Below are 16,017 nucleotides of genomic sequence, written 5' to 3'. Positions count from 1 at the left end.
TTTGGTGTGCCTAAGACAGAGAAGATGTCACAGAGGTTTGGGTAGGTATGGTATAAGAAAAGTAGAGTGCTGATTTGGGAACTGCTTAGAAATGGTCCAAACTGGAGGCAGAGAAATAATCTGTGAGTGCTTCTTAGATCATCTCTGGAGAAGGACCAGTTTGTTTTTCAGTTTCTAATCCATCACAGACCTCTACTTTTGTAAAATACAATATAGCATGAATTCATATAAAAATAAAAGGAATAAGAGGCATACAAAGTACAAGCCAGCTTTTATTATTATATTCTACAGACATAAAATTATTTTAATAAACATGGTCAAAATGAAGATAATATAGGAAAAAAAGAAAATAACTATAAAGCTTATATTGTTCATATAATGTATGCACATAGGCTATAACCATAGAGAATCAATGTTATAGCTTCTGTCTCTGCATTATAAACTAATGAAAATTATGAATAAAATGGCAGTTTTATATATTGAATACCTATATGGACACTTTTAATCTATGGATTTCCTGTTTGTAAATATTTTTATGATGAAAAGTAAAATTCAAAACCTTCTATAAAATCTCTAAGAGGCATTGCAATAACTTTGCAAATGTGTAATTTCAGGATCATCATTTACCTTCTTATTCAGTTCAGTTCAGTTGCTCAGTCGTGTCTGACTCTTTGTGACTGCATGAACTGCAGCACACCAGGCCTCCTGTCCATCACCAACCGGGAATTTACCCAAACTCATGTCCATTGATTTGGAGATGCCATCCAACCATCTCATCTTCTGTCACCCCTTCTCCTCCTGCCCTCAGTCTTTCCCAGAATCAGGGTCTTTTCAAATGAGTCGGCTCTTCGCATGAGGTGGCCAAAGTATGGGAGTTTCAGCTTCAACATCAGTCCTTCCAATGAACACCCAGGAGTGATCTCCTTTAGGATGGATTGGTTTTATCTCCTTGCAGTCCAAGGGACTCTCAAGAGTCTTTTCCAACACCACAGTTCACAGCATCAATTCTTCAGTTCTCAGCTTTCTTTATAGTCCAACTCTCACGTCCATACGTGACTACTGGAAAAACCACAGCCTTGACTAAACGGATCTTTGTTGACAAAGTAATGTCTCTGCTTTTTAATATGCTGTCTAGGTTGGTCATAACTTTCCTTCCAAGCAGTAAGCATCTTTTAATTTCATGGCTGCAATCACCATCTGCAGTGATTTTGGAGCCTTATTATTAGTTATTGTTAAATTACAGAACAATCAAAACTCTGGAGAAACTCTGTCTAATCTCACATTCTTTTAGCCTTTTGATCTTTTCTATCATTGAAAACATGTCACATCATTTATTTGAATGAAAGTATTAAGTTCTTCTTACCAAATTCAGACTTAAATTGAAGAAAGTAGGGAAAACCGCTAGACCATTCAGGTATGACCTAAATCAAATCCCTTATGATTATACAGTGGAAGTGAGAAATAGATTTAAGGGTCTAGATCTGATAGATAGAGTGCCTGATGAACTATGGAATGAGGTTCGTGACATTGTACAGGAGACAGGGATCAAGACCATCCCCATGGAAAAGAAATGCAAAAAAGCAAAATGGTTGTCTGGGGAGGCCTTACATATAGCTGTGAAAAGAAGAGAGGCGAAAAGCAAAGGAGAAAAGGAAAGATATAAGCATCTGAATGCAGAGTTCCAAAGAATAGCAAGGAGAGATAAGAAAGCCTTCTTCAGCGATCAATGCAAAGAAATAGAGGAAAACAACAGATTGGGAAAGACTAGAGATCTCTTCAAGAAAATTAGAGATACCAAGGGAACATTTCATGCAAAGATGGGCTCGATAAAGGACAGAAATGGTCTGGACCTAACAGAAGCAGAAGATATTAAGAAGAGGTGGCAAGAATACACAGAACTGTACAAAAAAGATCTTCACGACCCAGATAATCATGATGATGTGATCACTAATCTAGAGCCAGACATCTTGGAATGTGAAGTCGAGTGGGCCTTAGAAAGCATCACTACGAACAAAGCTAGTGGAGGTGATGGAACTCCAGTTGAGCTGTTTCAAATCCTGAAAGATGATGCTGTGAAAGTGCTGCACTCAATATGCCAGCAAGTTTGGAAAACTCAGCAGTGGTCACAGGACTGGAAAAGGTCAGTTTTCATTCCAATCCCAAACAAAGGCAATGCAAAAGAATGCTCAAACTACCACACAATTGCACTCATCTCACATGCTCGTAAAGTAATGCTCAAAATTCTCCAAGCCAGGCTTCAGCAATATGTGAACCGTGAACTCCCAGATGTTCAAGCCGGGTTTAGAAAAGGCAGAGGAACCAGAGATCAAATTGTCAACATCTGATGGATCATGGAAAAAGCAAGAGAGTTCCAGAAAAACATCTATTTCTGCCTTATTGACTATGCCAAAGCCTTTGACTGTGTGGATCACAATGAATTGCGGAAAATTCTTCAAGAGATGGGAATACCAGACCACCTAACCAGCCTCTTGAGAAATCTGTATGCAGGTCAGGAAGCAACAGTTAGAACTGGACATGGAACAACAGACTGGTTCCAAATAGGAAAAGGAGTACGTCAAGGCTGTATATTGTCACCCTGCTTTTTTAACTTATATGCAGAGTACATCATGAGAAATGCTGGACTGGAAGAAGCACAAGCTGGAATCAAGATTGCTGTTAGAAATATCAATAACCTCAGATATACAGATGACACCACCCTTATGGCAGAAAGTGAAGAGGAGCTAAAAAGCCTCTTGATGAAAGTGAAAGAGGAGAGTGAAAAATTTGGCTTAAAGCTCAACATTCAGAAAACAAAGATCATGGCATCTGGTCCCATCACTTCATGGGAAATAGATGGGGAAACAGTAGAAACAGTGTCAGACTTTATTTTTTTGGGCTCCAAAATCACTGCAGATGGTGACTGCAGCCATGAAATTAAAAGATGCTTACTCCTTGGAAGAAAAGTTATGACCAACCTAGATAGTATATTCAAAAGCAGAGACATTACTTTGCCGACTAAGGTCCATCTAGTCAAGGCTATGGTTTTTCCTGTGGTCATGTATGGATGTGAGAGTTGGACTGTGAAGAAGGCTGAGTGCTGAAGAATTGATGCTTTTGAACTGTGGTGTTGGAGAAGACTCTTGAGAGTCCCTTGGACTGCAAGGAGATTCAACCAGTCCATTCTGAAGGAGATCAGCCCTGGGATTTCTTTGGAAGGAATGATGCTAAAGCTGAAACTCCAGTACTTTGGCCACCTGATGGGAAGAGTTGACTCATTGGAAAAGATTCTGATGCTGGGAGGGATTGGGGGCTGGAGGAGAAGGGGATGACCCAGGATGAGATGGCTGGATGGCATCACTGACTCAATGGACGTGTGTCTGAGTGAACTCCAGGAGATGGTGATGGACAGGGAGGCCTGGCATGCTGCGATTCATGGGGTCGCAAAGAGTCAGACACGACTGAGCGACTGAACTGAACTGAACTGATTAAGTTCTTTAAAACAGCAAATGATAAAAAAACAAATTATCATAACAAACTGACTCATATCTCTGAAATGTTGAAATGAGTTCTTATTGTGCAGGAACATGATAGGTTTGTTCAGTAGTTCAAATATTCCTGATAGAATGTTTTTCCTCAGTAACCATATCACAGTAGTTGTTTATAATCAGCTTCTATACCATTACAAGCAAAAAGAATGCTCTCAAATTTAATGCATTAGCTTTAATGTAACTTACACTAAGTGGACTTTTTAGTTTAGTCAATATTTTGGTAATACGATTTTCTTGATTAAGGAAGCACTTCATTGATTTACACTGTGGCACAGCTCTTCCAAAATGATTTCCATAAATCCATCAGAGAGTACTCCCAAAATTTAAACTCTAGATCACATTTGTTGATTAGCCCTTCGTGGTTCTATATAGTTTAGAACTGGTTGTGTTTTGCAAAGAACACTTAAGAAACAATTCTTCCTTATGTCACCATCATGTTCAAACTGCATGTACATGAAAATAATTGCTATTTTAGAAATAACTGTACATCCGTCTAGTTGCAGTAAAAATTATATCACTAGCTTTGTTTGTTTTATATTTGATCCTGCATAACATTGAGCTTTGGTATCCCTGGAAAAAGGCAGTTGAACTACCTTGTCTGACAAAATCCTTTCAACATTTCCAAGCAAGCATCTTTGATTTGCAATCTCTCTTTAATATTTCAACAAGTGTGTGGGTTTTTTGACTTAGCAACTCAACGTTTTACTTTTATAAGAAGGCTACAAAGCACATTTACTTCTAGTAGCTGTTTGATCTGTACTTAAAAAAAAAATTCTGGTTTTGAACTTACTTTTTATGATTTGGACATAAATATTTCTTAGGTCTTAATAATTTAATTGATTGATTAGCCAACCCACCTCTTCAGATAACACACTATTAGTTAACTCTTAAGCATCAATTACGGCTGCAAAGCTCAACTCAGTATATGAAGAATCATACTTTCAAATAAAAGTATAAAACTTTTCAGTATTTATTTCTATAAAATCTTATTTATTGTCATCATTTAGTTAGTACAGCAGCTATGATCATAAGAAGTTAGTATTTTCTTGATAAAAAATGATCAGTAAAGCTTGTTTTTATCTGTAAATTAACCTTAAAATTAGTAATACCAATTTCAATTCTCAAATATATAAATTTCATTTGTATATATGCTTATATATATTTATATGCTTGTACTTTCTCAGATGTCTTTCAATCTATCTATCTATGTCTCTGTAGATATATGTGCTTATACAGTCTCAGATTTTTAAAACACTTTTGCTGACAACTGACAAGATAACCTTTAAAGTGACATATCATAAAGTCCATGATTAGCAGGCAGTTTGGATTATATGTAACTCACTAGGAAAGTTCAGAGATGTTCACCTCATTCAATGAGATGAGTCAGGCAGTGTGAAATTGCTGCAAAAGTTTCTAAATTCTTATTCTCAAATTCTCTAGTTATCTTGTTATGGACTCATAACAGATAGCATGTGGATTGTCACCGGTCCATGGATAACGTTGTGCATAGCCCTTAAATAGATGCCTCTTCAAAACTCTTATGAAGCTACTATAAATTCTTTAATACTTACTGAGTAATATCAGACCAAGAAACTACTCCCTCAGTCAGAGAATAAAAATAGAGATTACATTTGGCCGTAAGTATCAAAACAAAACAAAGTAAAATTATGCAACTTATACAAGGTTGCAGTTATTTGTTTCATATTAAAGGAGTCTGCTCCTCGGGAGTGATGTAGTCAGTGACCCTTTGTATCAGCGATCCAGGCTTCTATCTTATTGTTTCAGTGGACATGGATTCTTTTCTCAGCATACCTCATGACACAAAATAACTGCTGGAACTCCAGCTATTATGTCAATATTCCAACCAGCTGGAAGGAGCAGGACAAGGATTAGAAGAGCAACCCCTCCTTTTAAGGCTCTTCCTGGAAGCTGCATGCATTGTTTCCACATACATTTTATTGACAAGAGTTTTAGTTGTGAAGCCAGTCATGCCAAATCTCAAGAGATGTTCTGAAATGTAGTAATTGTTGCAGGAAGTCATACTCACCTAAAAGGAAGACGGAGAAGAATGAATGTTGGAGATTATCTAGTTTACTCAGAGATACTTCCAGAACCTCAGGGTATCAATTAGAAATGAATGTGAGGATTCCATTAGCCAACACAAACTGTTAAGAACTTTCAGTACAAGAGAGAATGTAATTCGCCCCGTTCAGTGACAGGGCTTGTTCAGGACCTATAAAGATTTATCCAGGTTTACATTTTGTAACCAATTTGTATTTTTGAGCGACTGCATATTCTTTGTGTACCAATTTCCAGCCCAGATGCTGGATGGATATGTTTTCCAAATTAAAACAACAACAACAAAAACTGTGGAAAATGACTAACAGGAAACTTAATGGAGAAGGTCCAAAACCTTCAATAAGGTATTGTCCCTGAGACGTGGTGGAGAGAAGGCAGTGGACAAGGCAATGCCCGTCATCAAAGAGCTTACAGTCTAGCAGGGGAGATAATGAGTAAACAGATAATGGCAGTATGGTAAGAAATGAGCTTTGAAAGATACTGTTGGAGTGATTTCAAAGCAAACTGCAAAACTTCTAATTGAAATCAGAATCAGTCCATTTTTGTGAAAGTATTATGTCCTGCAGAAGTTCTGCTGATTAGCTAACAATTACCTGAAGTCAGATGAACTGGCCTTAGATATATTAATATAAAATTGCCAGTTTGTTTCCCCTCAATATGCCTCATCAAGTCTTGTTAGGAACCCCCAGTATTAGTGAAATTCCATGTCTTAGAAATCCTAAAAAGGAGCATCTCTGTAGTACCGTGTTGGCAATCAGAGTTTCTCTCTCTTTTCTTAAGGGAAAATAAGCCACAAAAAAAGGGAATTTTACTTTCTTTTTTTAAAGCTATAGGATGTGCTTTTATCAGTAGAAGTTAGTCACCTATCTAGAAATGTGTCCCCTTGTTCTGGTTAATAAATCAGAAAATAGACTTATGGACATGGGGAGAGGGGAGGATCGGGTGAGATGCATTGGAAGAGTATCATGGAAACTTACGTTACCATATGTAAAACAGATAGCCAATGGGAATTTACTGTATGGCCCAGGAAACTCAAACAGGGGCTCTGTATCAAACTCGAGGGGTGGGATGTGGAGGCAGATGGGAGGGAGTTTCAAAAGGGAGGGGATATATGTATACTTATGGCTGATTCATGTTGAGGTTTGACAGAAAGCAGCAAAATTCTGTAAAGCAATTATCCTTCAATAGAAAATAAATTAATTTTTAAAAAAACACCACAAATATCACAATAAATCAGGTCACACAAATTTTTTTGGTGTAAAAAAATAAATAAAAAATAAATAAGGATGAAGAGAGTTCTGCAATATGCGAGTGTGGGTAAATACACAGACTGTTGCATATAGATCTAGATTTTGAGATGTTCTTGCTGATCCTGGTTTAGACATTTTTCATTGTGCCTGAGACCCTGGTGCTGAGAGCTGTGCATCAGATTTTGATAAGCAAAACAACAACCTTCACATACAGCCAACGATTTAATTTCCCAAACAGGAAACTTTTTAGGATTTTTAAACTCTGTTTTCATTTATTTTATCTTGTTTTCTCTCAAATATTTCATTCTGTTTTCATGTGGTTAGATTTTTACAGATTGCTGTTTTTGGAATCTGCCTCAGAAGGAAGCTAGCATAGGATCATATATTTGTGGTATCACCTAATATATCTTTCAGAAGACTTTCTCAGTCATTTCAGAAAAAATTTACTAGCTTTCCTTTTGTCAGTCTCAGGGCAACTGCTTTTCTCTTCTGTCTAGGAACTTCTATCACGTTATGCATGGGTGTTTGTATTGGTTTCCACTCCCAACCCACCTCTAGATTGCAAACGCCTAGAGAAAATCAGGGTCTTACTCATATATTACCTTGTTCATCATATGATCAGATGAAAGTGTTAGTGGCTCAGTCATGTCCGACTCTTTGTGGACCCATGGACTATAGCCCACCAGGCTCCTATGTCCATGGAATTCTCCAGGCAAAAATACTGGAGTGAGTAGCCATTCCTTTCTCCAGGGGATCTTCCTGACCCAAGGATTGAACCCAAGTCTTCTACACTGCAGGCAGATTCTTTACTATCTGAGCCACCAGGGAAGCCCATTATCTTGTTTCCTGCTATGGATTGAATTCTTCCCACTCAGCAAATCAGTATGTTGAAAGTCTAAGCCCAAATGCGACTGTATTAGGAGACAAGGTCTGTAAGGAGGTAATAAGTTTAAATGAGGTGATGAGGGTGAGGACCTAATCAGATGGGACTGATTGGGGTTTTTAAAAGAGGAGGAAAGGAAACAAAAACTCTCTCTTTCTCTCTGCACAGAGAGGAAATGTCACATGAGGGCACATCAAGATGGCAGCCATCTGCAAACCAGGAGAAGGAGGCCTCTTCAGAAACCAGTTCTGTGGCACCATGAACTTGAACGTCCAGCCTTCTGTATGGTGAGGAAATGAATTACTATTGTTCACAAGCCATCCAGATTGTGGTGTTCTGTTATGGCAGCTCTAGCAGACTATACATTACCTAAAATTTACACAGTATTTGGCATATAATATCTAGTCAGTAGATACCTACTTATTTCTTACTGACGTTAATTATTTTCATGGGGGAGAATTTGGTTTTATAATTACCTTACATTCTTTTAAGATAAAAACCATCTCTAAGAGTTGATTTAAATGCCTTTCCCCATCTTCTTTCCAAATGCGCACACATATAAGCTTCATGTTAGCCATTTTGAGTGCACAGAACGGTCAGTAAATTTGCTTTTATAATTGGAGAAAGTACTTAATTTCAAACTGTTGACAGAAGATTTTTTTTTTTTTGGTACTCCAAGACTTAAATTTTAATGATATTTACATAATATATATATTTATATTTTTAATCACTAAGTTCCTCTTCATCACTGAAGTATGTGCTTTTCTTTATCCTTGGGTGTCTTGAATCATCTGATGTTGAGGGACCTCCTGATCTGGGTTTCCATTTTTTTTGTTCTTCTTCAATTTTGGCTTGCTGGAAAGCTCTGGCCTGACTGAGGCTGTCAAGAGCAGGACCTTCCCCTTCATCTTCACTTTCTTCTACTTCTTCAATTTCTTCTGCTGGCTCAGGAATTTTCTTTTTTTTCTTTTTCTCTTTCTTCTTTGGAGGTTCACGTTCTCCAAGCATATTTTTAGGACAGGCATAACTTAAGTGTCCACTTTCCCCGCATTCATAACACTTAGATTTATCAAAGTAGTTTCGTCTTCAGATGAACTCAGCTGCTCTTCCATTGTCAATAGCAATGCTTGCTTTTATCACTCTACCAAATAACTGTTTGTTGTTTATTGCCCTGGTACAGTTTTGTGCAGAGTCTTTATCCAAAAATAGAATAAATGCAACCCCTTTACTCCTCCTGGTATCTTTATCTTTCATTATAGTAACCTTTACAACTTTGCCATACTTGGAAAATAGCCGATATAAGTCATTGTTGGTCAGGGAAAAGGGCAGATTGGATACATACACTGTGCTTTTACTTGGGGCCAATCCACCACTCATTTCTTGAAGTGGGGCGGGCCCGGGAGGGAGGGCCAGAAGAGCGCGAGCCCTCAGCTCACTTGGGGCTCAACCCCGACTGTACGTCGCTCCTTGCAGCTGCCTCTGCATCCTGACAGAAGATGTTAAAAGCATACATATGTTTCCCTAAAATCCTACCCTCAGAAGATATGTGTCATCTTAGTTTATTATTTCCTCTAATGTCCACTTTTTGATACCTGTGTCCCTAACTTTTTGCTCAATGTTTGTCATTGGTGCAGTGATCCCAGCACCAATTGACAGGCTAATGTAGCGGAAAGGGGAGGGGGCATTTTTACAAAAATTTGTCCATTCATTCATTTACTTAATCATTCAAATCACTTTTAGAGAATCTATTCTTGCCAAGCCTATATTGGGAGCTATAAGAATAGAGGTGAAAAAACAGAGTATATCCCTACTTTCGTGTTTATAGTCTGGTGGTGGAAAAGGCAGGCAATATATGAGCAAACAAGCAAGTAAACACTATGGTTCTTATGATAAATTCTCCATAACTCTAAGACCACCCCCACCTCGATATCCAAGATACTGGTAGCAGCCATCAGATTAGGTTTAATAGATACTGAAAGTAAAGTAAAGGCGTTAATCACTCAGTTCAGTTCAGTCGCTTAGTTGCGTCCAACTCTTTGCGACCCCATGAACCATAGCACACCAGGTCTCCCTGTCCATCACCAACTCCTCGAATTTACCCAAATTTGTGTCCATTGAGTTGGTGATGCCATCCAACCATCTCATCCTCTGTCTTCCTCTTTTCCTCCTGCCCTCAATCTTTCCCAGCATCAGGGTCTTTTCAAATGAGTCAGTTCTTTGCATCAGGTGACCAAAGTATTGGAGTTTCAGCTTCAACATCAGTCCTTCCAATGAACACCCAAGACTGATCTCCTTAGGATGGACTGTTGAGATCTCCATGCAGTCCAAGGGACTCTCAAGAGTCTTCTCCAACACCACAGTTCAAAAGCATCAGTTCTCGGCGCTCAGCTTTCTTTATAGTCCAACTCTCACATCCATACATGACTACTGGAAAAGCCATAGCCTTGATTAGACAGACCTTTGTTGACAAAGTAATGTTTCTCCTTTTTAATACACTGTCTAGGTTGGTCATAACTTTTCTTCCAAGGAGTAAGCATCTTTTAACTTCGTGGCTGCAATCACCATCTGCAGTGATTTTGGAGCCCAGAAAATAAAGTCAGCCACTGTTTCCCCATCTATTTGCCATGAAGTGATGGGACCAGATGCCATGATCTTAGTTTTCTGAATGTTGAGCTTTAAGCCTACTTTTTCACTCTGCTCTTTCACTTACATCAAGAGGCTCTTTAGTTCTTCTTCACTTTCTGCCATAAGGACGGTGTCATCTGCATATCTGAGGTTATTGATATTTCTCTTGGCAATCTTGATTCCAGCTTGTGCTTCTTCCAGCCCAGCATTTCTTCTGATGTACTCTGCATATAAGTTAAATAAGCAGGGTGACAATATACAGCCTTGACATACTCCTTTTCCTATTTGGAACCAGTCTGTTTCATATCCAGTTCTAACTTTGCTTCCTGAACTGATATAAGTTTCTCAAGAGGCAGGTCAGGTAGTCTGGTATTCCCATCTCTTTCAGAATTTTCCACAGTTTATTGTGATCCACACAGTCAAAGGCTTTGGCATAGTCAATAGAGCAGAAATGTTTTTCTGGAATTCTCTTCCTTTTTCCATGATCCAGTGGATGTTGGCAATTTGATCTCTGGTTCCTCTGTCTTTTCTAAAACCAGCTTGAACGTCTGGAAGTTCATGGTTCATGTATTGCTGAAGCCTGGCTTGGAGAATTTTGAGCATTACTTTACTAGCATGTGAGATGACTCAGTCATGTCCAACTCTGCAATCCCATGGACTGTAGCCCAACCAGGCCTCTTTGTCCATAGAATTCTCCAGGCAAGAATACTGGATTAGGTTGCCATTTCCTTCTCCAGGGGATCGTCCCCACCCAGGGATTAAACCCGAGTCTCCTCCGTTGCAGGCAGATTCTTTACTGTCTGAGATACCAGGGAACCGATTAGTCTAATAAGTGAATTTTACTGGTGACTGAAACATACAATTTTTTTTCAATTCTGGCATTTTATCCTTTGGATTAAAATATATATATCTCATTCATTTAAATGATAAATATCTAGGATGCTTCTTTCATAGAAAGGAAATATCAACTCACATGATCTGGAATGGAGATCTTAAATTAAAATATTTTCTTAAGAAAGGAGGTGTGTGGTCTTGGACAACAACTTCTCTGGACACCTAGATAGATGGTTACCTTAAAATATTATCTAAAAATCATACTTGTTACATCTGTGAAAAGCGAGATTCTTGGGCCAGATGAATACAGAAATAAATAATTCATAAGCAGAATACAAATCTAGTCCATAACTGGAAAGACTTTAAAATGTTTTTTTCTGCATTCAGGGTATATATCCCTGTACTCATAATTCTTTGAAAAATATTAGTAAAACTTTGAATTGCTTTTAATTCTGGCTGTTTCTCTTTGAATGCCTTTCTAGGCTTAGATAGAATTATGAGGTGTCCTGGCTTTTATTAGGGTTATGTATGACTTTTTACTATCCTACGTTACTCCTTAAAAAGGGGTCTGGAAATGTGTGTGCATTTTAAATTCAAGGTTTGTGGGAAGTTATATTCTGATACATGATGATTGAAAGACAAAGGTCGAGGAATTTCCTGATGAACCACAAACTAGTTATATACTAGAAATGCAAATCATAGGATTTAAAATTAAACAATTGCTAGTACATTTTTACTAAATTCATGAAAGAAATTAGGTGATAAAAATTATTGGTAGACAAGAGTGATAGACTAAGGATTTGATCTAAGATTGTGAATTTAGTAGTCAAGTTTGAGCTCCAATAATATGTTCATTGCCACTATATGGCTTTAACTTTCAAGGCTCAACCTGCCAATCTGTTGCTCAGGGAATGTACTGTACATTATCCTGTCTTGAGTCTAATATTCATGAACAACAGAAAAAGAAGTGAAAGAATTCAAAAATTATAAAAAGTTTGAGAAACATGTAGTCTCCACCATTTGGTAATTTCCCCACTCCCTGCCAAATATACATTCAAATACCCTAGAAGCTACCAATTAATATTATTTCCCCTCAGAATCAGATTATCTAGGTAGTTGTCTCATTTTTCTACTTACTTTGCCTGAAGTGAAAAGCAGATTCATTGAGAACACTGCATGTGATGTGCTGGGCAAACCACATTGGGGAAGCAAACACACCTGTTATGGAAACATCTGTGGCCATTCCCAAGGAAGAGAATGAGCAGGACTGGCACTTATGTGTCAGGGACAGACGTTATTCCACACCCCTAACCACAGAAGTTATTTCCATTGCCCAGTATATGACTACTGCACCCCTAAATCTGTTCATTTATTCCTGACTCTCTTGGAACAGTAGGCTATGGCATACCTGTGGGAAAGTACAATATATCCCACAGTGATTGAAGCTATATACTAGATTTAGCAAGTAAACCCCTCGAATAACCAACTTTACTCATTACATGTCCTAATGACTCCTTTAAATTATATATGCTTTTCTTATAAAATGGTCCTAACTGCTTTATTAGTCTGCTTGGGCTGCCATAACAAAACACCACAGACTAGGTGGCTTGACAAAAGAAGTAAGTTTTTCTACAGTTCTGAAGGCTGAAAGTCAGAGATCAGGGTGTTTATCAAGGTTAGTTTCTGATGAGAGTTGTCTTCCTGGCTTGTAGATGGCCGCCTTTTTCCTATGTCCTAACATGGTGGAGACAGAGATTAATTTCTTTCTTTTTCTCTTCTTATAAGGCCACTGACATTTTAAAAATGTGTACATGTCTTCCTATATCCTGTAAGACTCATCTCAACCGAGATCTCATTTATGAAGTTTAATCCAAAGACTTGGTTTGAGCTAAATGCTCTGGTAATTTCAAAATAAAAATGTGTAATAAGATTGGCATAATAAAACTGTTGAAATAATGAAGATTCCTTGAAGTAAGGGACAGTACCTTTACTGATTATTATATTCCTAGTATAGTGCCTGATACATTGGAAGTCTCCAATAAATCTTAGGCTGTTGCTAGAATAAAATTAAATCAGAAATAGACATGATCTTAGGCAAACTCCATGAGATAGTAAGGGACAGGGAGGCCTAGTGTGCTGCAGTCCATGGGGTCACAAATAGTCAGACACAACTTAATGACGGAAAAACAACAATAAGGCAGTGTTGAACTGATATTTTTATTTTTTAAAATAGGATTCCTTGCCTGCCCATTTGAAGTAAAAGCAATAACACCAAATATCTGACCAATAAACTGCCCATTTTCCCTGGTGCCTTGAAGGACCTTGTAAATATTAGTGAGTGCACTTCTGCTTCTCATTGTGCCAGGAACCTAAACACAGTAACTTCATTTGAAGGGCCTGCAGTTCTTTTATTTTCAGAACCATCAGAGTGAGATATGTCAAACAATTCAAATGAGAAAGTTCTAGTTTCCACCTTTATGTATCTCCTGGGTTTTCCTTTGTTCACCCAGTCACCTGCAAAAATCATCAAGTGTTCAAATTTATAGTCTGTGACTCAGTGACCCCAAACCTCTTGGTGGCCTGGAATCAACATGAAATGCTCTTATTTAGTACTTGGAGTCAGTCAGATATTAGTTTTCCTGCAGTAAATCTCCGATGCCAATGAAGAGGGAAATCAGAGACAGATCAGATAGTTCTGGCCCATCCCCTCCCAATATGGTGAGAAAGTCACTAACTGAAATGGAGTTGGATGCTGGGTTTCTCTCTCCTAAGTCCTTTTATCCTAGTTATTAAAATGTGTTACTTCTTGCAGCTGTGACAGTGAAGACTACTTTATTGAGATGGTGAAGAATTTAGGTTCTAAAATATCCTTCTGCCTCTCCATTAAGACATCACAACCCCCAGTTGGGGCAAGATTCAGTATTTGGATGTTCATTCCCTCTGGCTACCTTGTGTTCCGCCCAGGAGACTGAATTCTCTGTACAAAGAACTATGCCAATCCATAGAAAATCCTTAGGACTTCCCAGGGGGTGCTAGTGGTAAAGAACCTGCCTGCCAATGCAGGAGAAATAAGAGATGCATTTTCGATTCCTGAGTCAGTAAGATCCCCTGGAGGAGGGCATGGCAACCCACTCCAGTATTCTTGCCTGGAGAATCCCCATGGACAGAGGAGACTGGTGGTCTACAGGCCATGGGGCCACAAAGAGTCAAACACAACTGAAGTGACTTAGCACAGCACAGAAAATCCTTGGGTTGAGTTATTTCCTTGTTTATGACTTCTCCATATAGTTGGTTCTGCTCCAGTTTCTTTGAAAGGACATCTGTTGGATGATTTGACATGATACCTGTGCTTGCCGAAAGTCTCCTCTGACAGATCAGTGTAAAAGAACCTGCAAGGGAAAGCTCAGTCATGTTGAGTGGCTCTTAAGTGCAGGAACAGATTTGAAAGGATTATCCAAGACAATGACTTTAAGATCAAACTAGGCCATGGAGTTGGCCACAGGACTCTGAATTCTTTGTAGCTCCATCCTCTGGAGTGTCCTGTCACTGATCTTGCCAGTAATGAATTTCACTTCCATGTGGGAGCTTTCAGGTCTTCCTCACACACTCTAAAGCCAAATGTGTTTAGTCCCTTCAGACATCATTTTGCTCTTAACTTGAAGAACAGTCTAAGTCCATGAAATTTGCCATGCCATCAAACCTCCTTATAAACCCACAACTCTTGAATAATAACTACAATTCTGGAGAGTTGACTCAAGAATATTTCCTGCTGGCAAACAATGAGAGTAGTCTGAGGAAATTAAATCCACATAACTAATTCCCTAACTTTATTTCATTCCATGTTTAAAATATTCTCTACCTCCAAATGCTTTTACCAGGCTGCAACATATAGCAAAATCAGCTGACAGGACTCTCCTTTTCCTTCTTCCCCTATCTTTCACTTTTCTTGAGTGGTCCTAACTGTAGAGAGGTCACCAAAATGAGGTGGCAAAAAAAGAGAAAGGTTCCAATCCATTTTTCTTTCTTCTTGTAATCCTATTTCGAAGACAGTCTCTGCTTCTTAGAAAGGTCAAGCCAAACTCAGTCAGAGGTGAGATTGGAAACCTCAATAACACTATGATATGTGAGAAATCATGTGAACAGATAGCCAATTACAGATAGTTAGCTCTGAATATGTTCTTTAAAGTAGTCTTATGCTTTTGGCACAGTTGTAAAATGGGGTACGTGGGAAAGCCTGCCTTGAGGGACTACATTGTTTAAGACAATAATAGTGATTTGTAGTTTTATTCTCCAAAATTTTGGGACAAGGTCACAATATCCAGGTGCCAGAGGTACCCTTCTTTATAGGAAGAATACTGCAGCCCTCTTGAGTCTTCTGAGGACCTTAAGTACACACCCTCCAACTACCCAAATGATACCCTTTCTATGGTTAGTTTCTGGTCCCTAGGATTGTAGTTTCTACATATGAAGAAATCAGTTTTGGAATATAAGTTGCCACTGTAAAGATTTTAATTTATTCAATACCTACTAGGTACCAGTTTCTCTCTAAGGTACATTTCAGAGATGCTCTTATTTAGTCCTCATCTAGGAACTCTTAAGTTTTGTTCACATTTTACAGATGAGGAAAATGAAGCATAGGGAGATTAAGTAACTAATTCAAGGCAACCCATTTATCAAGGGGTGGAAGCTAGAGTTGAGTCAAGTCTGAATGAAACTCTTTAAGGTCAGAACTTTTTCTGTTTTCTTCCTGAACATCTAGAAGATACTCAGATATCTTGCAAATTTCAGATATTCAGTC

General features: G+C 38.3%; 1 protein-coding gene across 1 annotated transcript; it reads right to left on the bottom strand.

Moving 5' to 3' along the window:
- Nucleotides 1-8,410: 8,410 nt before the first annotated feature.
- Nucleotides 8,411-9,210, bottom strand: LOC101106173 (zinc finger CCHC-type and RNA-binding motif-containing protein 1). The gene is given in 1 exon segment (XM_004010434.6): nt 8,411-9,210. A coding segment is annotated over 1 exon segment (654 nt). The 5' UTR covers nt 9,138-9,210; the 3' UTR covers nt 8,411-8,483.
- Between the last annotated feature and the right edge of the window lie 6,807 nt (nt 9,211-16,017).

This window comes from Ovis aries, chromosome 7 (assembly GCF_016772045.2).
Source record: "Ovis aries strain OAR_USU_Benz2616 breed Rambouillet chromosome 7, ARS-UI_Ramb_v3.0, whole genome shotgun sequence".
Classification (NCBI taxonomy): Eukaryota; Metazoa; Chordata; class Mammalia; order Artiodactyla; family Bovidae; genus Ovis; species Ovis aries.
The sequence above is the reverse complement of the archived record's forward strand: the minus strand, read 5'-3'. Positions and strand labels throughout refer to the sequence as shown.